Genomic DNA, 20,648 nt, shown 5'->3' on the forward strand with positions numbered 1-20,648 from the left:
GAGTCTTGCTCTGTTGCCCAGGCTGGAGTGCAATGGCATGATCTCGGCTCACTGCAACCTCTGCCTCCTGGGTTCAAGCGATTCTCCTGCCTCAGCCTCCCAAGTAGCTGGGACTACAGGCATCTGCCATCATGCCCGGCTAATTTTTGTATTTTTGTAGAGACAGCGTTTCACCATGTTGGCCAAGCTGTTCTTGAACTCCTGACCTCAGGTGATCCTCCCGCCTTGGCCTCCCAAAGTGTTGGGATTACAGGCGTGAGCCACTGCACGTGGCCTCATTCTTCTCTCCATGTCTTTGTATGCTGTTCTCTCTGTCTAGAAAACCTTTTAACCTCTATTCCTGAACTCCACCTACCCTTCCAAACTCAGTAAAGTCTCTATCCTCTTTGAAGCCTTCCCTGACCAGCTACACCTCCTTTCTTTGTATCATTGGCTTTGCTTCATACACAGCTCTAGGATAGCTCATACCTCGCATACTGCAAACTTGATCTCCACTGGCCAACCAGTGCCATTAGACTCCCAGCTACTTCAGAGCAGTCACTGTCCTATCCTCTGCTTTAATAAAAGGAAAACCAGCCTCTAGACCAGGACCTAGTACAAGTAAGTGCTCAATAAATACTTGTTAAACGAATGAATGAATTTCAAGACGCCTGAGACCACTGGTAAGAATTTTGGGTTTCCAAAACCCTCCCCTTCCCAACCCCCATTCGGTAAGAATGCTTTCGCATTAGCATCAGGTCCGAGGTTACTCATTAGAAACTGGGCAAAGCCAGAAGGCGGCCACTTTGCAGCAAAGAAGCCTTGGGAGTCAATCAGGCCAACCCAGGCCGCGCCACGGTCTCCTACTTGACAGGTCGAGGGGCCTCGCGGGCCGCTTCCGTCGTCAGCTTACAGGGATCCCGCGCGCCAGGTGAGCCCACACACTGCGCGGACATTGGGGGAGGCAGGCGCCGGGGGCGGGGCCAGCGTCGCCCCGCCCCGCCCCGCCCCTCCCTGTTCGCGCGTCCGTTGTCCGGCCTCCGGTCACGTGACAGCGGCGCAGGTGAGCGCCGCTTCCGGGGTCGGGCTCCTGGATTGCTGCCGGCTCGGGCTTCCACTTGGTCGGTTGCGCGGGAGACTATGGCGTCCTCGTCGGTCCCACCAGCCACGGTGCCGGCGGCGACAGCAGGCCCCGGCCCAGGTTTCGGCTTTGCCTCCAAAACCAAGAAGAAGCATTTCGTGCAGCAGAAGGTGAAGGTGTTCCGGGCGGCCGACCCCCTGATGGGTGTGTTCCTGTGGGGCGTAGCCCACTCGGTGAGAACCAGCCCTAGACCCCCGCAGTCCCGTCCAAACCCCTCGGCTCCGAGGCGTGCCTGTTCCAGGCTCCAGCCTCCGGAGCCCCACGCAGTGCCACTCCCCTCCCCCGGGCTGTCTTGGTCCCTGCCCACCCACCTCCAGGTGTTCCCCCAGCAGGTTTTCTGACTGTGGGCTTTCTTCTCCCCATCAGTCCTTTACTGCTCCACTCTAGTTCCACCTTCCCCCCGTGAAATCCAGCTCCCTGTACTTTGACTCCTTCTTGCCATGTCTAGCTTCAGCCCCAGGCTACGGGGACTGACCAGGACCAGGCGCAAGAGGGGAGGACATTAGGGGGAGTGGCTTTTTCTCCGGTGGTTGTTGGTGAGAGTGTAGGTGGAGGGTGAGAGGCCGAGGGGAGTAGATGGATGAAGTTCTTTCACTTTGCTTTCCACCTTGCTTCCCAGCCCCGGTCCTTGGCTTTTGAATCTTGGCATTGTCTCGGTGAAGCTCCAGGTTTCCTGGACTTTCTAATCCTGCTTGTCCCTTCCTTTCCCTTCTAGAGGTACAGCATTTCAGAGAAGCTACCCCACCCTGAGCTAGAAGTTGCACTCTCTTAGGTCTTAACTGCATCCTTATCGCTGGCTGGAGCGATCGTGTTTGGTGTAGGTGGTGGCGATTGTTGACCAAAGAGAAGGCTGAGGAGCTCTGTTCCTGGGGTCACTATGGTGGTGAACTTTTGAAGCAGGAAACTGCTCTGGGAGTTAGGAGGAGGCCAAGGAGACCTCCATCCCCTTTCCTGAGGATACCTCAGCTGAAAGAAGCACAGCCATTACCCATCTTCCATCGGGTCTGGAGTGGGAGAAATGCAGTGATCTCTAATGTGACACGGAATATTTTCGAAATCAACGTTCTTGAATGATTATGGTCTTGGCTAGGCTGTGGAGATGGAAGTTGTGAGGAAGAATATCCGTTCTGTCACATTTTTAATTTGTGGTAAAGATTTTCTTAACCACAAATTAAGAATGTTGTTTGTGGCCAGTCTGATCCCTTTTGGATTTGTGGCTCTCCGGGTGGTAAGCTCTTAGTGAGTATTCAGTGGAAGGCACTTGGTATGGGGAAGGCTGATGGAGGTAGGACTGCCTCTCATATGTACCTTCCAGGTGATTCATCTATTCCCTGTGGGATGCTTAACAGGGAGGGTTTTCCCTTGTTAAGGATTGGGGGAGTTACATGTAAGACCTACCTCAGCTTCCCTAGGTATATATACTCTAGCCCCAGCACCCCACCCTCTGCCAACACACATCTACTTCAAGTGTTTGGAATGGAGAAATTCCTTGAACATATGTCTTAGTGATGATTCAGCTTGCCTAGCAGGTGGAGAGGAGGGGGCAGGAGGAGCTGTAGCTGAATTTTAGGCTCAGAATCTCAAGTGGCTTTTTTTTTTTTTTTTGTCTGGAGGAATATGTTCTGTCCTCCTTTTCTACTGAGAACAGGCAGAGTTGGTTGCACTGCAGTGTGTGTGATTTAGGTTAGACTGCAGTTCATAGCCTCTGTGGAATGATCTAGTAAGAATAGGTAAGGCATTCATTTATTCAGTTAATAGACATGTCAGGATCACTGTGTGCCAAACATTGTGCTAGTTAGACACCTGAGAGATGCAGACGACTAGAATGAGCGCTTGCTCTTGAAGAGCTTGCAATCTGGATGGGTGAACTTACATAAACTAGTGATTGGAGTCATGCAGTAAAAAAGGCAAGTGAAAGGTACTGTGGCAACACTAAGGAGAAAGCACAGCTCAGGATTTCCAGAGCTCCCTTTGTACCCTGAATTAGCAGACTGCAGATCCTGGGGGCCGAGGAGAGCATGTGATGCTTGTGTCCTTTGGGCTATGGGTTAGTTTGGCTTTAGGGAACATATGCCTTAATGAGTTCATAGCCTCTGATTGCCTGCATTCGCTCTGAAATCAGCTGCTCTTCCTTTACCTTACACCTAGACAGGTGGGGGCCTACTGCAAACAAATGGGTCAGAGTGGTCTACGAAGACTGGTCCTGTTTGCAAAGAGATGCCTTTTGCAGGATCTGGACATTTATCCTTTTTGCTGCGGTTGGCCCCACAGAATCCCATTAACGCTCTTGTGCATATTAAAAATGCCTTTTTTTCTTTTTCTAATGGAACATGTAGCTGCCTTGAGTTTGCAGAGTTTTTTTTTTTTTCTAGAATTTCTCACAGCTTTAAAAATAGTCCTGAGTTCCTTACAGGGTTAGCCTAATATAAAATGACTGTTGTGAGCATGAAGTTCCACAGGGTGGGCGTGTTGGGGGCTGTGTGTGAGAGTTGCTTACTGTAGTCCTTCTTGGGCAGCAGAAGGGTTAGACACATTCTCTCACTTCTGTCAAGCATATGCATAGCCAGTGTTTTTAAAGGAATGAGGTTTGAGTGGCCTTTGCGTGACTGCTGCCCAGACACAGTGTATGGGTAGCTCTCTACACCCTTCCCTCTGTCTTCCCTATTCGTGCTTTGGCTTATCAGATCAATGAGCTCAGCCAGGTGCCTCTCCCAGTGATGCTACTGCCAGATGACTTTAAGGCCAGCTCCAAGATCAAGGTCAACAATCACCTTTTCCACAGGTAAGTGATGATCCTTGCCATTCTCATGTCAGCCTTCTCAGAACGGAGTAATAAGTAATTTTAAAAGTTTCAGTGAGCTGAAAATTTAACATCCTTCCCAAATGCAGAAATTAGTTTTGTGCAAGGAAACCATGAGAATAATTTCTGGTGTTCCCTATATCCTTATATGAATCAGTGTTATCTGCCCTCTAGCCTGGCAATTCCATAGAGTAAATATGTGCAGATACCATTACCTGCTCTTTCTCTCTTTTTCTGCTTGTGACTTTGGAGATGCCATGAGAACCATTAGCTTCTGACAGGGACTCCTTGAAAGAAAAACTTGAGTTCTCTAAGCCCTCCTAGTAAAAGAAGATGCCATTCAAAACAGTGGTGTCTGTTGCTGACTTTGGAATGCCTCTGACTTGCTTGAGATTTGGGAAGCAAATCTCAAGGTAGTAGATCCTGGTTTGGATGGGTCTAGTTTGGATGGGTAGTAGATCCTGGTTCTACTATACCACTTACCAACCATGTTACTTAGGCGGATCACTGAGTCACTCTGAGACAGTCTTCCCTTCTATAAAATGGAAATAATATATTTTTTATAGGAATCTCGCAAGAGCCAGGCGTGGTGGCTCATGCCTGTAATCCTAGCACTTTGGGAGGCCAAGGCAGGTGGATCACTTGAGGTCAGGAGTTCGAGACCAGACTGGCCAACATGGCAAAACCCTGTCTCTACTAAAAATACAAAAAATTAGCCAGGCATGGTGGCACATGCCTGTGGTCCCAGCTACTTGGGAGGCTGAGGCAGGAGAATTGCTTGAACCCGGGGGACGGAGGTTGCGGTGAGCCGAGATTGCACCACTGCACTCCAACCTGGCAACAGAGTGAGACTCTGTCTCAAAAAATAATAATAATAAAAAATAAATAAAGGACCTCACAGAGTTTTATGAGAATCAAATGAGGTAATATGTCTGAAGGTACACTATAAACTACCAAGTGTATGTAAATGTAATATTGTTTGTTTTCTTACTTTGAAAACCTGAATTTCAGAGAAAATCTGCCCAGTCATTTCAAGTTCAAGGAGTATTGTCCCCAGGTCTTCAGGAACCTCCGTGATCGATTTGGCATTGATGACCAAGATTACTTGGTGAGAGTCCATTCAGGGGTGAGGGTAGCCCTTTCTCCCCAGCAACTGAGGAGTACTATTTGGGACAGCCATATTTGGAGAAATGAGAAGCCTTGGCAAATATGATTCTTTACCTTTTTGTGATTGCAGCATTTTCAAAAATTAAATGAAAACTATAAACCTTGTCCTTGGGAGAAAAGATGTAGATACATTAAGAATTTTGGCCAGGCGCGGTGGCTCACGCCTGTAATCCCAACACTTTGGGAGGCCGAGGTGGGCAGATCACCTGAGGTCAGGAGTTCGAGACCAGCCTGGCCAACATGGCAAAACCCCATCTCTACTAAAGATATGAAAATTAGCTGGGTGTGGTGGTGCACATCTGTAGTCCCTGCTACTTGGGAGGCTGAGGCAGGAGAATTGCCTGAACTTGGGAGGTGGAGATTGCAGTGAGCTGAGATCGCACCACTACACTCCAGCCTGGGTGACAGAGTGAGACTCCTTGTCAAAAAATAAAAAAAAAAAAAAAAAAAGAATTTTGCATTCAGTTTCTTTCAGTCCACATATGAACACCTGATGAGGAACCTGTGCTGAATCTCCTACCCCAGGGATTCATCCACTTTCAGCTGACCATTTTCTTATGACTTGTTTCTGCATATAAAGGGGGAGGAAAAGAGCCTCTGGCCCATTCTGTGTCCCCAGGTGTCCCTTACCCGAAACCCCCCCAGCGAAAGTGAAGGCAGTGATGGTCGCTTCCTTATCTCCTACGATCGGACTCTGGTCATCAAAGAAGTATCCAGTGAGGACATTGCTGACATGCATAGCAACCTCTCCAACTATCACCAGGTCAGGCCTCTCTCTAGCCCCATTCTTTCTCTTTCCTTCCTACTCACATATAGCTCAGCTGCTATCAGTAGTAGATGCTGACTGGGGAGAAAACTCATTGGAAGAGGGAAACCATAATCGTATCTAGCCCTAAATGGGATGAGGGAAGCTATTCTGTCTGATAAGATTCACAGGCCGGGCGCAGTGGCTCACACCTGTAGTCCCAGCACTTTGGGAGGCCGAGGCGGGAGGATCACCTGAGGTCGGGAGTTCAAGACCAGTGTGACCAACATGAAGAAACCCTGTCTCTACTAAAAATACAAAATTAGCTGGGCACGGTGACTCATTCCTGTAATCCCAGCTGCTCAGGAGGCTGAGGCAGGACAATTGCTTGAACCTGGGAGGCAGAGGTTGTGGTGAGCCGAGATCATGCATTTGCACTCCAGCCTGGGCAACAAGAGCAAAACTGTGTCTAAAAAAAAAAAAAGAAAGAAAAAGAAAAAAGATTAAACAAAAGATTTACTGGGAGTGTGGAGTTTATGGAATGTTTTGGCAGTAAAAACTCTTCTTGAATGTCTCTACTGAAGAAAAATTTCACCAAAATCAGTGAGCAAGGGGAATACATCAGAGTCCAAAAGGAGTCGTTGGTTTATGCAACGAATATTGAGTATCTCTTATTAGGCCCTATGTTAGGCAGTGGAGAAGGAGGTAAGTGGAACATTTGTGGCCCTTACAGATCCTTTGGTCTAATGGCAGTGACCAGTGACTCAGTAGCACACAGCAAGATATATACAATAGTAGAAGTCTGTACAGAATGTTCTGAAGCTAGAGAAGAGCATCCTAACTCACCTGGGGAAAGAAGTGAACTTGGGAGGCTAAAGAGAGTTGTTTTTTTTTTTTTTTTTTTTTGAGACAGAGCAAGACAGAGTCTTGCTCTGTCGCCCGGGCTGGAGTGCAGTGGCCGGATCTCAGCTTACTGCAGGCTCCGCCTCCGGGTTTACGCCATTCTCCTGCCTCAGCCTCCTGAGTAGCTGGGACTACAGGCGCCTGCCACCTCGCCCGGCTAGTTTTTTGTATTTTTAGTAGAGACGGGGTTTCACCTTGTTAGCCAGGATGGTCTCGATTTCCTGACCTCGTGATCTGCCCGTCTCAGCCTCCCAAAGTGCTGGGATTACAGGCTTGAGCCACCGCGCCCGGCTAAGAGAGTTTTTTAGAGGACATACTGTAAGAGTTGATCCTTGAAGGACTAGTAGAGATTAACCACTGGACAGGGTGGAAGAGCATTCTAGGCAAAGGGAAACAGCACTAGTAAGGTACAGAGCCGTGAGAGAACTTGGCGTTAGGAAACTGCAAGAAATTCCATTTGGGTGGGATATAATATTGTGGAAATAGGCAGGAACCAGATTTTGAAGAAGCCACAAAGAAGTTTGGGCTTTATCCTGAAGGTGGTTTTGCAAAGGGCGTGATATATTTGTTATTTAGAAATATTTAGCAAATGTGACAGCATTTTAGAGAATGGATTGGTGGGAGGTAACACTCGGAGGGTGGATACCAGTTAGGAGGCAATTTTAATAGTCCAGGGTAGAAACGGTGAAGGCCTGGGGGAGTGATGGTGATGGGGATAGAAAGGAAGACCTATGGGAGAACTGAGAGTTAAGAGACAGGGGCCTCCAAGTTCCTGGTGAGGGATAACTGGGTGCCCATTCGCCAGAAATTAGAAACAGAGGAACAGGTTTTTGGAGGAAGAAAGTTCTGATTTGGACATACTGAATTTGAGGTTTCTGCAATTCATCCAGATGAGGATGTCCAGTAAGTGGTTGGGGCATGGGTACAGAATTCAGGAAAAAGGATTAGGCTGGGAGTATAGGTTTGAGAATTATATGTGAATAAGTGATCATTAAAACCATGACTATAGATATGATTATCGTAGGGAGGTTGTATGCAGTGAAATGAAAAGAAAATTGAGGACAGAACCTAAAGGATAAAGTGAAGAAATGAGCCCATAAAGGAAACTAAGAGTAGATTGACACTTTTAGTTATTTATGCTGTACTACATTCCATAAAGGATTCGAGGACAGAGAGGAGGGGAAAATCAGGAAGGTAGTATAATAAGAGCTGAGGATGAAGAGAGTTTTAAGAAGAGACTGGTCAATAGGATCAAGTGCCATGAAGCTGAAATACAGCAATGACTAGAATACTTACTAGATTTGACAACTGAGGGATATGGGGGAGATTTCAGAGGAGAAATGAGGTATAAACCTGATTTCAGTGATTCAAGGTGTGCATGAGAGACAGGAAATGAATTTATTGCTGATTACTTTTCTGAGAAGGTTGGCTGTGAAGAGAAAGAGGCAGCACACAGAAAGAGAGATGGTAAGCACTGAAGAAATAATTTTTTTTTTTTTTCCGAGAGACAGGATCTCACTATGTTGCCCAGACTGGTCTCAAACTCCTAGGCTCAAGCCATCCTCCTGCCTCAGCCTCCCAAGTAGCTGGGATTACAGGTGTGAGCCTGGCTTAATAGGATAATTTTTTAAAAAGAATCCAAATTGTAGGCCAGGCGCAGTGGCGCATGCCTGTAATCCTAGCACTTTGGGAGGCCGAAGTGGGCAGATTGCCTGAGTTCAGGAGTTCGAGACCAGCCTGGGTAACACAGTGAAACCCCACCTCTACTAAATACAAAAAATTAGCTGAGCATGGCAGCGTGCACCTGTACTCCCAGCTACTCGGGAGGCTGTGGCAGGAGAATTGCTTGAACCTGGAAGGCGGAGCTTGCAGTGAGTCGAGATTGCGCCACTGCAGTCCAGCCTGGGCAACAGAGTGAGACTCCATCTCCAAAAAAAAAAAAAAAGAATCCAAATTGTAGGCCATCACGCAGACTTTTTTTTTTTTTTTAGGTGTAAAAATCTGTGTTTATATTACAGTGACAGAATGACACAGTACAGCCCAACCCGATACAGACATTTTAAACTATGGGAATCTAGCCTATGAAGAAACACTGCTCTAGATAAAATGATTTAATTGATAAGATGTAAGTTTTAATCCTGGTTCTGTGCCACTTGCATATAGAGAGGGTCTAAAATAAGGATAACAACACTTAACCTCCCTCATCTCAAAGAATGATAAAGGTGAATCGAGAGATAACACTTTAAAATTAAGAGAGGTAAAATGGAAAGAATCAGAGGAAAGGGGGATTCAGAAATGGCATGGACAACCTGGAGCATTTTGGGGAAGCTTCTACCACTTTTGACTTTGTAACCTCTCTACTTGAAGTCTTCTGCTCCACCCTGGAATGGCAGTGTTTGAATTTCCCTGGGCTGTTTGTGTATCTACTACTCAGTCTCTCCCCATTCCTTCCCCCTCTTTCACTATAGTACATTGTGAAGTGCCATGGTAACACGCTTCTGCCCCAGTTCCTGGGGATGTACCGAGTCAGTGTGGACAATGAAGACAGCTACATGCTTGTGATGCGCAATATGTTTAGCCACCGTCTTCCTGTGCACAGGAAGTATGACCTAAAGGTAAGAAGAGGATATCTCGGACTTAGAGGGAGGCTCCTGATAGCCTGAGAATGGGGAAGACCCTGGGAGGTCTTTGGATGATTCCTTTTAAGGGAAAGAAGGCTGGGTTTGAGTACTCATCTTAGGGGCTGGGTTCTGACTGTTCTTTTAGCCACTTCTACTGACTTGGTCTTTGGGTCTCTCTGCAGGGTTCCCTAGTGTCCCGGGAAGCCAGCGATAAGGAAAAGGTGATAGTAATTTTTTGTGCTAGGATGAGGGATGAGGGATGAGGGAGGGCAGATGAGGGGAACTTCTTAGGATGCAGAGGCCACTTTATATAGGAATAGGGATTACTAGCTATTTATTATCTTAAACCACTTAAAAGAAGAGGGGGGGTAAACTTCTGTTGATCCAGGGATTGTTTGGAAGGGGCAGTGGGAGCAGCTGCTTTAACACTGGCATGGATTATTCCATATGGAAGGCTTGGGGATAGGTGAGGATGCCAGACTTAAAGAGCAAAATGTTTAACTTCCACTTCCCATTCTGGGTTATTTTATTCAAGCAGCTATTTTGCTTAAGAAGACACAGGCTGGGCAGGTGGCTCATGCATGTAATCCCAGCACTTTAGAAGGCCAAGACAGGAGGACTGCTTGAGCCCAGGAGTTCCAGACCAGCCTGGGCAACGTAATCTCTACAAAAAACAAAAAAATTAGCTGGGCGTGGTGGCATGTGCCTGTAGTCCCAGCTACTCGGGAGGCTGAGGTGGGAGAATCACTTGAGTCCAGGAGGTTGAGGCTACAGTGAGCTGAGATCACACCACTATCATTCCAGCCTGGGCAACAGAGTGATCGAGAGCCTATCTCAAAAAAAAAAAAAAAGTCAGCCTGGAGGGTCTTGACTGAAAACCATAAGCAGAGAGTAGTGGGATGTGATTTGGGATACAGCTGTAGTGACTGAGTCTGTGGAAGTCACTGGAGGTGAGAACAAACCAGGGAAGCATCACAGTGTGGAGTTAGATGAGATCTAACTGAGCTAGCATAGAGCCCTAGACACAGAAGGTGGGATTTTGAGACCTTGGGAAAGGGATATGCTCCCAAGATGTCCCTTTACCTATTCTTAGGTTAAAGAATTGCCCACCCTTAAGGATATGGACTTTCTCAACAAGAACCAGAAAGTATATATTGGTGAAGAAGAGAAGAAAATATTTCTGGAGAAGCTAAAGAGAGATGTGGAGGTGATGACTGGGGGGCTCTGGGAAATGGCTTTTCCTTTTTTTGCTCCCTAGAGGGTAGTTGTCTCTTTCATTCACAGTATGAGGGAGCTCCACCCCTTCCCTTTATTCTTCAGGTCCTCTGTATGTATGGGGGTTTAGTATGAGACATGAAAAACCCCTGGAGTTGACCCATGGAAGGGGTGGCTGGAATAAGCTAAAAGGATGATCTTAGATACCAGGACATGTAGGCACTAAAGGGCAGTGGTATGCCCTGCAACCTTAATTTTTACACTTCCTTTCCCCAGGAGGGCCCCAGAAATTCAAAGGTACAGGTACAGGGGTGATACCTAGCAGTGAAGAGTGAGAGAGAGGTGTCTGATTTGTCAGTGGGTCTCAGTTTCTAGTGCAGCTGAAGATCATGGACTACAGCCTCCTGCTGGGCATCCACGACATCATTCGGGGCTCTGAACCAGAGGAGGAAGGGCCCGTGCGGGAGGATGAGTCAGAGGTGGATGGGGACTGCAGCCTGACTGGACCTCCTGCTCTGGTGGGCTCCTATGGCACCTCCCCAGAGGGTATCGGAGGCTACATCCATTCCCATCGGCCCCTGGGCCCAGGAGAGTTTGAGTCCTTCATTGATGTCTACGCCATCCGGAGTGCTGAAGGTGAGAGAACCGGGACAATTTAAGGGTGGAGAGGGGATTGTTCCTGAAGGACAGAGACCAGAGTGGTAGGGGAGAGCCTGATGAGCTTTTCAGAACAAAACTGACTGGTTCCTGGAGAAAGGGAATTGGAACTAAACCTGCTCTGAATTGTTGGTCTCTCTCCCAGGAGCCCCCCAGAAGGAGGTCTATTTCATGGGCCTCATTGATATCCTTACACAGTATGATGCCAAGAAGAAAGCAGCTCATGCAGCCAAAACTGTCAAGCATGGGGTGAGAGCTCCCAAAAGCCTTTCCTTTCCTGTCTTGACTGTTCTTTGGGAAGAGAGAGCCTCTTGTGCCAGAGCAATGGGGTGGCAAAAGAATGGAAGTTGTCTGGGGTAGATTGGGTGGGGGTGATGGGGACAGGTGCTAGGGTGGCCTGACACATTGTTCCATATCTCTTCTCACAGGCTGGGGCAGAGATCTCTACTGTCCATCCGGAGCAGTATGCTAAGCGATTCCTGGATTTTATTACCAACATCTTTGCCTAAGAGACTGCCTGATTCTCTCTGATGTTCAAGGTGGTGGGGTTCTGAGACGCTTGGGGGAATTGTGGATATTCTAGCCACCACTTCTCTTCTTCCTTTGCTAAATTCAGGCTGCAGGCTCCTTCCATCCAGATAACTCCATCCTGTTGAGTAGGCTCTTTCTGACCCTCAGAAATACATTGTTCTTTTTCCCCTTTGCCCATTTTTCTTCTCTCTCCCTCCCCATAAGAAGTCTGCTTGTAGTATTAGAATGTTATTGTTGACTCTCTCCCAAGTGCCTTGATCTTTGTAATATCTCCTGTTGTTTCTATGATATAGGAGCTAGGGGAAAGGGGTTGTTTGTCATCTTCAGGACCTGACTGGACAGATGGACCTGGCTCAAGCAACTACTCTGGATGCACGTTGCTGTGTGGGATGAACTAAAAGTGTCTGAATTTTGCTGATGACTTTATAGAATTCACTATGGCATGCTTCCCTCCTGGTGGGCCCTAGGATGGATGACAGTCAGGATACTACAGATGTGGGTGCAGGCATGCACACACACGATGGAATATGGCCAGTCCTACCCAGGTGGGGTAAAGAGTGGGTCAGCAGCCTGGCACCTCACAGAGGTGGGACCTAAGAGAACTCTTACGATTATGCAGAGAATTGGATTGGGTCTCTGTCAAAGATTGAGTAATCTCTTCCCTCACCTCAATTCTATCTCCACTCATCTCTACGTCTGGGCACAGGAGCCCAGAGATGGCCAAAATCATTCAAGCCTGGGGGAAGGTGTTTGGCTATTGCTGCTCTTCACCAGAACCTCACACCTCTCCTGGGACTGGAACCCTTCAGTGGGTGTGTGGCCAGTTTTGGAGGCTGGGATGATGGGCCAGGGTGTAAGATTCATTCTCCATGTTAAATTTCCTTTCATCCTGCCTAGCCATCCCCAAGGTTTATTTCCAGAAGAAAGAAATATCTCTACTTGGATCAGTTCTGGTCATTTCAAGAGGATGGAGGCCTCAAGTGTGGGAACTTCCCCTACTCCCTGGATGTGTGTGCCTAGCACACTTCCTTCTCCCACCCCTTTTTCTGGTTGGATTTGTTTTTCTGTTCTCTTCTGTCCTTATACTGCAACTGTGTCTCCTAGGGGACAGATGGCCTTCTTTGTCATCTTCACTCTCCACCCCCAGAGAGGAGTCAGAGCCGTAACTCAATCACTCAGCCCCTCCAAAGATAGTTGAGTTGATGTGTGATATTCTCATAATGTTGAGAACCCTGATGAGATATATTGTCTTCCCCTCCCTACAATGCCTCTGGGGCCAAGGCACCCATTCTTCTTGGTATCCTCCATACCTCTTGAGGCTTCCACTTTTTTTTTTTTTTAAACATAAGGGTGGGCACCAGCAGCTGGCCTGTGGTGATGCAAAGCTGCTTTGCTCTGTATCTGGCTGGACTGATGTGTCTCACAAGAAGCCATGAGGCCATAGGGAGAAGCTCGCTCTCCCCTTCATCTTCTGCTCCAAAGGTGGTAACAAAAGGAGTACCCATTAGGGGTTGGAGCCCCCTTATAACATCTTCCTGTCAGAAGACTGATGGATCTTTTTCATTCCAACCATCTCCCTTTCCCCCGATGAATGCAATAAAACTCTGACACCAGCAACCGTTGTTCTTTAGAAATGAGTTTTCTGATTGCATGGCTGATGTATTATGGGCAGTATGGATGTCTTCATTTGTTGCTTCTGTTTTTCATCTTTTTTTGTTTTATTAATAAAAAATTGTGTATTTGCTCCCATTACTATCATAATACAGGGAATAAATTATTCAATCCAAATTCCTGTACAGAAATGTTTTTTTGTTTTTTTTTTTTTTAAATTTCACTTCTCTGTGCTTAAGGGTGCAGAGACCAGCTGAAGAATTCTTGTGTTCAAGGTGTTGGGCCCCTAACTAAGGATGTGGGTTTCTAGACAGATGGCTGGGAACTTTTTTAAAAAAGCTGTGAAGGGTGTGCACGGGAATGGAAAACTTAAGTCTTCAACTTCGTGGGAGGTCAGCGGTAGTGAGGGCCAGGGAAGGGTAGGGTGATGGGACCCTTCCTCTTTCCTGAGTTCTGGGCTTGCTAACACTCCGTCTTTGTAAAGGTGAGTAGGCCTCTCAGCCCACCAGCTAAAAGAAACGGAATCCAGTATTCCCCCAGGCTTCCTGGGAAAGCTGTTTTCTTCCTGGAGGGAAGGAAGAGTACAGCAGAGTCCTGGGAAAGTGAAGAAAGTGACCAGGCCTCCAGTCTAGAGGGGGAGTGAAAAAGGGGTGGATGAATAGAGCTTGTTGCCAGTTTGGGAGATTCCTGTCTTGGCTGAGGAAGTCTTTTGGCTGGTGGAAAAACCTGGCTTGATGTGGCCCCAGGGAAGTGAGTTGAATTGGGCAGAGACTGCTTGATGTGGGAAGCAGAGCAAAGCTTTTTTTTTTTTTTTTTTTTTTTCTGTCTTTGAGAGTTTTTAACTCTTGGAACCATACACACTTGACAGTACCACCACCTCAAGCCACTTTTTAAAAAATGTATTCGCTTCCCATTCTGCACCAGCCTCCATATCCCTGTGGAAAGAGAAAAACCTGAGGCACTTACCAATGACCAACTGAGAGCAGGTTGTGGGGGTCACAGGAGGTAACAATCTAGAAAGAGGCAGATGAGGGAGGGGATTGAAATAGTTTAGTACCCGGATTTGTTTATTTTTTAAAACCAATGCTTTTTTTTACTATGACTCTTCCCATCCCACATTGTTCCTCAAAGGCCCTTCTACCATAAGGATTCAAAAAATTGCCGCCCTCCCCCCCGAATCCCTATATACCCACCAACACTTCACCCACCCATCCACCACCACCTCCCGGAGCTGCTACGCAGCTGGCTGGGAAAGAAAAGGGAGAGTGCTCCGCCGGGAGCGGGGAGCGAGAAGGGTGGCGTCTCCAGGGATTTAACCTCCTACCCTCAGTTCCATGACGCCACCCCCTCCCTCCAAAGACTGGAACAGCGCCTCCATTTTTGTTTTGGGGAGGAAGGGCAGGGGCTTGCGGATAGAAGGGGGTCAAAGGAACGGTGAATATCACCTGTGAGGGGAAAGAGGGTGCTGTCCTCTCTCCTTCCCTTTCCCTCAGCCTGCACCCCCTGCAACCCCCAACCTTTCGGGGTCTCCCCCCTCCTTGTTGCTAAGGCCCGGACCGTCATCCCAGCAACAGCCTCAGTCATGTGACCGGCAATGGCGGCGCTGACGAGAGGTAGGTGAGCCCGGCGCCCCCCACACCCACCGCGCGCCCCCCAGGCCCCGCTCGCACCCCTCACACGCCCCTCGCTCCCCCGGCGCCCCCTCCTCCACCTCCCCTCCCCGCGCGCGGCTCCGGGTTCCCCGCTCCGTGCCCGGCCGATCATCTTTCTAGCACCCTCCAGCCTTGGCCTCCATTCGGGGGTTCTGAGGGCTGCGATCGGGCCGACATGCACCCCCGCCCGGCAATGGGGATCCGGGGGCTTTGGCGAGTGAGGGATGTGGGGAGTTGGTTCCGGGTCGGGTCTTGTAGGAGGCCGTGGGGGTAGGGCGGGAGCTGCCTCAGTGGATGCCCCCAGGGACCCTTGCCCTTCCGGGCTGTCCCTCCCTCTGGCCTCTGTCTGGAAGGAGAGACTGTCCCTTGTCCGGCCTGGGTTGCCACAGAGGAATCACAGACCCACCCTAAACTGTGGCCCCGCCTCCCTTTTCTGTGCCAGCAGGACTTGGAGCTAGGACACCTAGGTCCTGGGTCCCCTGTGATGGGGAGGGGGGTGTTGCATCGCAGATACACTGTATGGGCTGAGACTCTAGGGTTCCATTTTCACTTTATGAATCTCGAGGTGCATCTGGCCTTGGGGGACGATGATGGAGGCATGAAGGGACAGCTGCTCCTTTTTGGATCAGTCATTGAATGGAGGTCACACTAATGGCCCTTCTTTCTGTTTGAGCTGCATTTGGAAGTGTTGTGGGTACAGCCTCGTAGCCCAATGCGACCAGACTCAGGGAAACATCAGGCCCCTCCAGCTGTGCCCTTGTGTGAGCCCCGCCCCTCCCTAAATGCCAGACTTGGGAGCTGACAGACAGCCCTGCCTGTGCTGGGTTTAAAAGGTGACAATGAGAACTTTGTTATTGCAGGGGCTGCTGCCACTTTGTTCACATCCTTAACAGACTTCAGCAGAAGGGACTGAGTTAGCTCTCAAGGAAGGCTCCCTGGCAATAGGGGCTGAATTGTTTGGGAATGTGGAGCAGGGCGAGGAGTTGGAGAACATAGGAAACATTCCGGTCCATGTGATCTGAGGGAGGTGGCAAGAAGACCTCCACCTGTGTGGGCGTTTTCTTTCCTGACATCTTTTATGTGTGCCCTAGGCTTTCTTGGGGGCCTCAGAGCTGGGGAAGAAAGGAGGAAGGTTAGTATGTTCCTTCTTGGGCAACTTGGGGAGAAGCTGATGATGGAATTCTGCAGAGGAGAGAGAAGATGGAAGTGGAGTTTTTATTTCTGGGTTGGCTGAGGGAAATGGTAACATTTGCCGTCATAACTTTTTACCCTTCCCCTACTCCCAGTCCTGGTCAGCTGAGTGGAAGTAGAAGGATTTCTGCTGCCATCATCTTCCATGGGCTTCCCAGGTATCTCCCCCACAAGGGATCCTCAATTTTCACCCTTAAGCTGGTTTCCTTCATTCCATGTTCCAAGTAATACCATTCTCAGTAACCTATACCCAGGTTTCTGTCTCTGTGCCATGGGCTGCTGGGTTGGGGGCCATGGGAATTGGGAGAAGGGGTTTCTCACTTTCCTTCCTTTTTTTCCGCCCTACCAGCTCACACGACCTACAAGTAGGGAGCAGGGAAAAAAGAGTGAGCCTGCATGCCAATTCTAAGCTCTTCAGGATCAAAGTAAGCAAAAAGGAGGGGCAAAAAGTCTCCCTCCCCTTTATTTAAGCCCATTTTCCCCCCAGAGGTGGGAGGGGCAAATTGTTTCTATGATCTGGGAGAAATGACAGGAGAAACAAGACTGATACTTGGCTTAGATGATAATACAGCTCTGGAAAGTTTTTTGTTCTTCAGTGGGCGCTGGGTTTGGAAGACAAGGGGAGACAGAATATGAATTTGGGGGAAGGGTTGGGGATTAGGCTTTGAGAAAACAGAGGTAACAGAGGGTTTGGAAGGAACCTGAAGTAGGAGGCACTGATACGTGTCAAATGGGGGCCCCCCCACCCTGAGTCCCTTTCACCCTGGGGGCAGTGTCGTTCGTCCTGTCCAGAATGGCAGCCTGTGGAGGCACCTGCAAGAACAAAGTGACTGTCTCCAAGCCTGTGTGGGACTTCCTGAGCAAAGAGACCCCAGCCCGGCTGGCCCGGCTTCGGGAGGAGCATCGTGTGTCCATCCTCATAGATGGCGAGACTTCTGACATCTATGTTCTCCAGCTTTCCCCACAGGGCCCTCCCCCGGCCCCTCCCAATGGGCTCTACCTAGCCCGGAAGGCTCTTAAGGGGCTGCTAAAAGAGGCAGAGAAAGAGCTGAAGAAAGCTCAGAGGCAGGGGGAGCTGATGGGCTGCCTGGCTCTGGGGGGTGGAGGGGAGCACCCTGAGATGCACCGCGCAGGCCCACCCCCTCTCCGAGCAGCCCCACTTCTGCCCCCAGGGGCTCGGGGGCTCCCCCCTCCTCCTCCCCCCCTGCCCCCACCTCTTCCTCCTCGCCTTCGGGAGGAGGCAGAAGAGCAGGAGAGCACCTGCCCCATCTGTCTGGGGGAGATCCAGAATGCCAAGACATTGGAGAAGTGCCGGCATTCATTCTGCGAGGGCTGCATCACCCGGGCTCTGCAGGTGAAAAAGGCCTGCCCCATGTGCGGCCGCTTCTATGGGCAGCTGGTGGGCAACCAGCCCCAGAATGGGCGGATGCTGGTCTCTAAGGACGCCACCCTCCTACTACCCAGCTATGAGAAGTATGGCACCATTGTCATCCAGTACGTCTTCCCGCCCGGTGTCCAGGGGGTAAGAAGACCATGGCCCGCCCTTACCCTTTGGCTCTCCCCAAGCTCTGACCTAGGAAAACCGGGTGAGGGTGAGTGTGCTTGTTAGATGTGAGACAGTCTTGCTGTCTTCCACTATGCCCTCTTACTCAGTGCCCTAGACCTGGGAGGTCCCTGTGAAGCCCACCTTTTCCATCCCTGTGATCCCAAGGCACATGTGAAAATCAGATATGAGCTAGGAAAAAAAAAAAAAATCAGATACGAGAGAAAGAAATTGCATATTATTTCCTTGATGAACACAAATACTGTGCTGCCATCTTGGCAGAGGTAAATTCTGTGGAGGTGGTGGCTTAGGGGCAGGGAGGCACAATAGGAAGGGATCTGACCAACCCAACAGAGCCAGGAGCATCACTCTGTAAAAACGGGAGTGGTCAAGGCCTATAGGTGTCTTCCTGCTGGACAAAGAGTAATGTGCAATTCTGGCTGCAGAGGGGTGAAGAAGCTGCAGAGAAGACTGATGGAAAATGGAACAGGTTAGACAGTGGCAGAAACATTAGGAGTATTTTCAGGTTAAGGGAAGGCTGAAAGACAGATTATTCTGTCTTCACATTTCTGCTGAGTTGTCTGGAGTATAGGGACCAACTACCTTCCATGACTTCTGAGAATTCATTTGTTGCTGAATGGAGACTTGAGGGATTGAGACAGCAGAAAAAAACCTCTTAACACGTAAAGATTATGCTCTGAAACAGGCTCTTGCTGCCCAGGCCATATAATCTCTCCTTCTGTGGAAAGCTGTCAGCCTGTTGCTGCCCTATCTGCATTAGCTGGGGGTGCTCAGACAGAGACTGGCCTGGATGACGCTTCACTGGCATCTGGGCCTTAGGATGCCTGGCTGCTCACTGCCCACTCTGCTTCACCTTCCTCCCAGGCTGAACACCCAAACCCAGGAGTTCGGTATCCTGGCACCACACGGGTGGCCTACCTCCCGGACTGCCCTGAGGGCAACAAGGTGCTGACCCTGTTCCGCAAGGCGTTTGACCAGCGTCTCACCTTCACTATCGGCACGTCCATGACCACAGGGAGACCGAATGTCATCACCTGGAATGACATCCACCACAAGACCAGCTGCACAGGGGGACCCCAGCTGTGCGACCCCTCTTCATTTCCTTTCCCTTGGCTCCTCCCCTTTCCTCCATTTCCACTGAGGGACCCACCAACCCCTTGCTCTGAGAGCCTCCTAACTGGAGAGGACCACTTCCAAACTGTTCAGCCGTCTCAGTTTCTCCTACATTCAACCTGGTCCTGGTGTGCCCAGCTTAGCCTACAAAAATAAGCAGAATTGGGCTAAGTTATCTTGGGTTTGGAGGTGTCCTCCCTTAGGGGAGGTGGAGAGGTATCTGAGCCACTTAGAATGAGGGTGAGCTTGGGAATAATAGCAAGTTCCAACAGCTAACAACTCTCACCCTCATTTCTCTTTGCTCCCAGGTTTGGGTACCCAGACCCCACCTACCTGACCCGGGTGCAAGAGGAGCTGAGAGCGAAGGGTATCACAGATGACTGAAGGACATCGCCTTTGCCAAGGCCCCTGCTGTCCACCTCTACTAGGACCCAGCAGAAGCCTCTTTCTCCTCTCTGCCCCCTGCCCCCCACAACACACCTGTAGGGGACCTGTCTGACTGGGAAGGGCGTTCTGAGAGGGAGGGGGCAATCCCTTCCCCCATCCCCCACCGGCCAAGTGTTTCAATGCAGTGTGAGCCACTCCCTTCTGGCAGAGGCCGACCTCCAAGGCTCTGTTCTCCGCTCCCAGTGTATATATACTCCCGGTTTCCCTGCCCCTCCAATGCCCTTCGCTTTTTCTGGTATGTGCTGTGCTCCATGACCAAGCCGAGAAAGGACCTAGGGTGGGGAAGAGAGGGTCTCTCGATTCCCAACTGCCCCCACATACTGCTTCACCGCTGCTGGAGAGGAGGAATTGGGCTGATGTGAGCTCCCCACCACCCCCCATGGAGCCGGCTGTGTGTGTTCATCAGATACAGTTCTTCCTTAACCTTGTCCTTTCCTGTGTCCCAGTCTCCGTCAGTCTGTCTTTCTCCACTCTTCTCTGACCCCTATGAGGAACCTCCTTACCCTGTTCTGGAATCGCTGCCAGACTGTAGCTTTTAATTTAATAAAAATAAAGTAAAATATGCAACTCTTCATACCACACCCGTTCCTTTCCAGGGACTGGGTGGGGGTGGGGTGGGGAGAGGGACCTGCTGGAAAGGGGAGAGGGGGTGATAGGGAGATCCCAGCGTGCCCTCCCAGTCCCTTTGCCTCCTGAGGACCTGGGGAACGGGATGCACCAGCCGGCTCTGTAGTAATACTGGGAAACCCTGGGCCACACTACGATGTTGGAATTAGTATTGAGGGTGTTTTTTTGTTGTTCAACCATCGTTGTAGAAAAAGAACAACCCTACCCACTTTGCGAAGTTTGGCTGGGGTGGGAGTGGGGGCGGAGCCGGGCAGGGGGCGGATTCCACAGCAGCAACTCCCTGGACGCGAGCAGGCCTCAAAGCCCCCCAGCTTCCGTGCCCCCTCGACCCTGAAACTTGGAGCTGGGTGGGGGTTCAGTATGAAGCCCCCGGACCGCCCCGCCCCTGGCCGCACTGACCGGATACTGGGGGTCATGGGGAGCATGCTGCGCGCATGCGCCCTCCCCGGGCAGGAGGGGGTAAGAATGGGGGCCCGCGGTGGGGTCGGGGGTCTTTCGGGGCCTTCAGAAGGGCTGCACCCACACCTCTATTTATCCGAAAACGAGTTCTGCGGGGCAGTCGCAGGAATACAGGAGTTTCATTACGAGGGCCTTAGCCCCGTTCTGGGCGACCCTTTTATAATAATGTAGATTTTGACAGGTGGGAGAAGGGGAAAGGGAGGTCAGGGCTGTCTAGGAGGGGGG

At 49.9% G+C, this 20,648-nt stretch overlaps 2 protein-coding genes across 14 annotated transcripts; both read left to right on the plus strand.

Annotated features, from left to right (window-relative positions):
* The first annotated feature begins 997 nt into the window (after positions 1-997).
* Positions 998-13,547, plus strand: PIP4K2C (phosphatidylinositol-5-phosphate 4-kinase type 2 gamma). Of its 2 annotated transcripts, XM_023210672.3 has the most exons (11): positions 998-1,293; positions 3,805-3,902; positions 4,932-5,028; positions 5,707-5,850; positions 9,204-9,350; positions 9,539-9,577; positions 10,450-10,563; positions 10,940-11,207; positions 11,374-11,477; positions 11,657-11,767; positions 12,053-13,540. In XM_023210672.3, exons 1-10 carry the CDS (start codon positions 1,120-1,122, stop codon positions 11,735-11,737), a joined length of 1,266 nt encoding a protein of 421 aa, XP_023066440.1. In that variant the 5' UTR covers positions 998-1,119; the 3' UTR covers positions 11,738-11,767; positions 12,053-13,540. The 2 variants fall into 2 exon arrangements, with proteins under 2 accessions (XP_023066440.1, XP_023066439.1); XM_023210671.3 differs by having other exon boundaries at positions 11,657-13,547.
* Positions 13,548-14,733: 1,186 nt separating this feature from the next.
* On the plus strand, positions 14,734-19,911 carry DTX3 (deltex E3 ubiquitin ligase 3). Of its 12 annotated transcripts, XM_023210681.3 has the most exons (7): positions 14,734-14,983; positions 15,696-15,855; positions 16,309-16,371; positions 16,563-16,638; positions 16,987-17,735; positions 18,642-18,859; positions 19,199-19,911. In XM_023210681.3, coding segments are annotated over exons 4-7 (1,044 nt in total). In that variant the 5' UTR covers positions 14,734-14,983; positions 15,696-15,855; positions 16,309-16,371; positions 16,563-16,637; the 3' UTR covers positions 19,275-19,911. The 12 variants fall into 12 exon arrangements, with proteins under 12 accessions (XP_023066449.1, XP_023066448.1, XP_023066444.1 ...); XM_023210680.3 differs by lacking the exon at positions 15,696-15,855; XM_023210676.3 differs by lacking the exon at positions 15,696-15,855 and having other exon boundaries at positions 17,006-17,735.
* Positions 19,912-20,648: the final 737 nt, after the last annotated feature.

The sequence above is a fragment of the Piliocolobus tephrosceles genome, chromosome 10 (genome assembly GCF_002776525.5).
Source record: "Piliocolobus tephrosceles isolate RC106 chromosome 10, ASM277652v3, whole genome shotgun sequence".
Taxonomy (NCBI): Eukaryota; Metazoa; Chordata; class Mammalia; order Primates; family Cercopithecidae; genus Piliocolobus; species Piliocolobus tephrosceles.

What these genes read in the sequence shown, in the direction of transcription:
- PIP4K2C (XM_023210671.3), top strand. Translation starts at nt 1,120, where the DNA reads ATGGCGTCCTCGTCGGTCCCACCAGCCACGGTGCCGGCGGCGACAGCA. An exon ending in AACAATCACCTTTTCCACAG is followed by an intron (nt 3,903 to 4,931) that starts GTAAGTGATGAT and finishes CCTGAATTTCAG; the next exon opens with AGAAAATCTGCCCAGTCATT. An exon ending in TTGATGACCAAGATTACTTG is followed by an intron (nt 5,029 to 5,706) that starts GTGAGAGTCCAT and finishes CTGTGTCCCCAG; the next exon opens with GTGTCCCTTACCCGAAACCC.
- DTX3 (XM_031936326.1), top strand. Translation starts at nt 16,610, where the DNA reads ATGCCAATTCTAAGCTCTTCAGGATCAAA. An exon ending in CTAAGCTCTTCAGGATCAAA is followed by an intron (nt 16,639 to 17,005) that starts GTAAGCAAAAAG and finishes CGTCCTGTCCAG; the next exon opens with AATGGCAGCCTGTGGAGGCA. An exon ending in TCCCGCCCGGTGTCCAGGGG is followed by an intron (nt 17,736 to 18,641) that starts GTAAGAAGACCA and finishes CCTTCCTCCCAG; the next exon opens with GCTGAACACCCAAACCCAGG.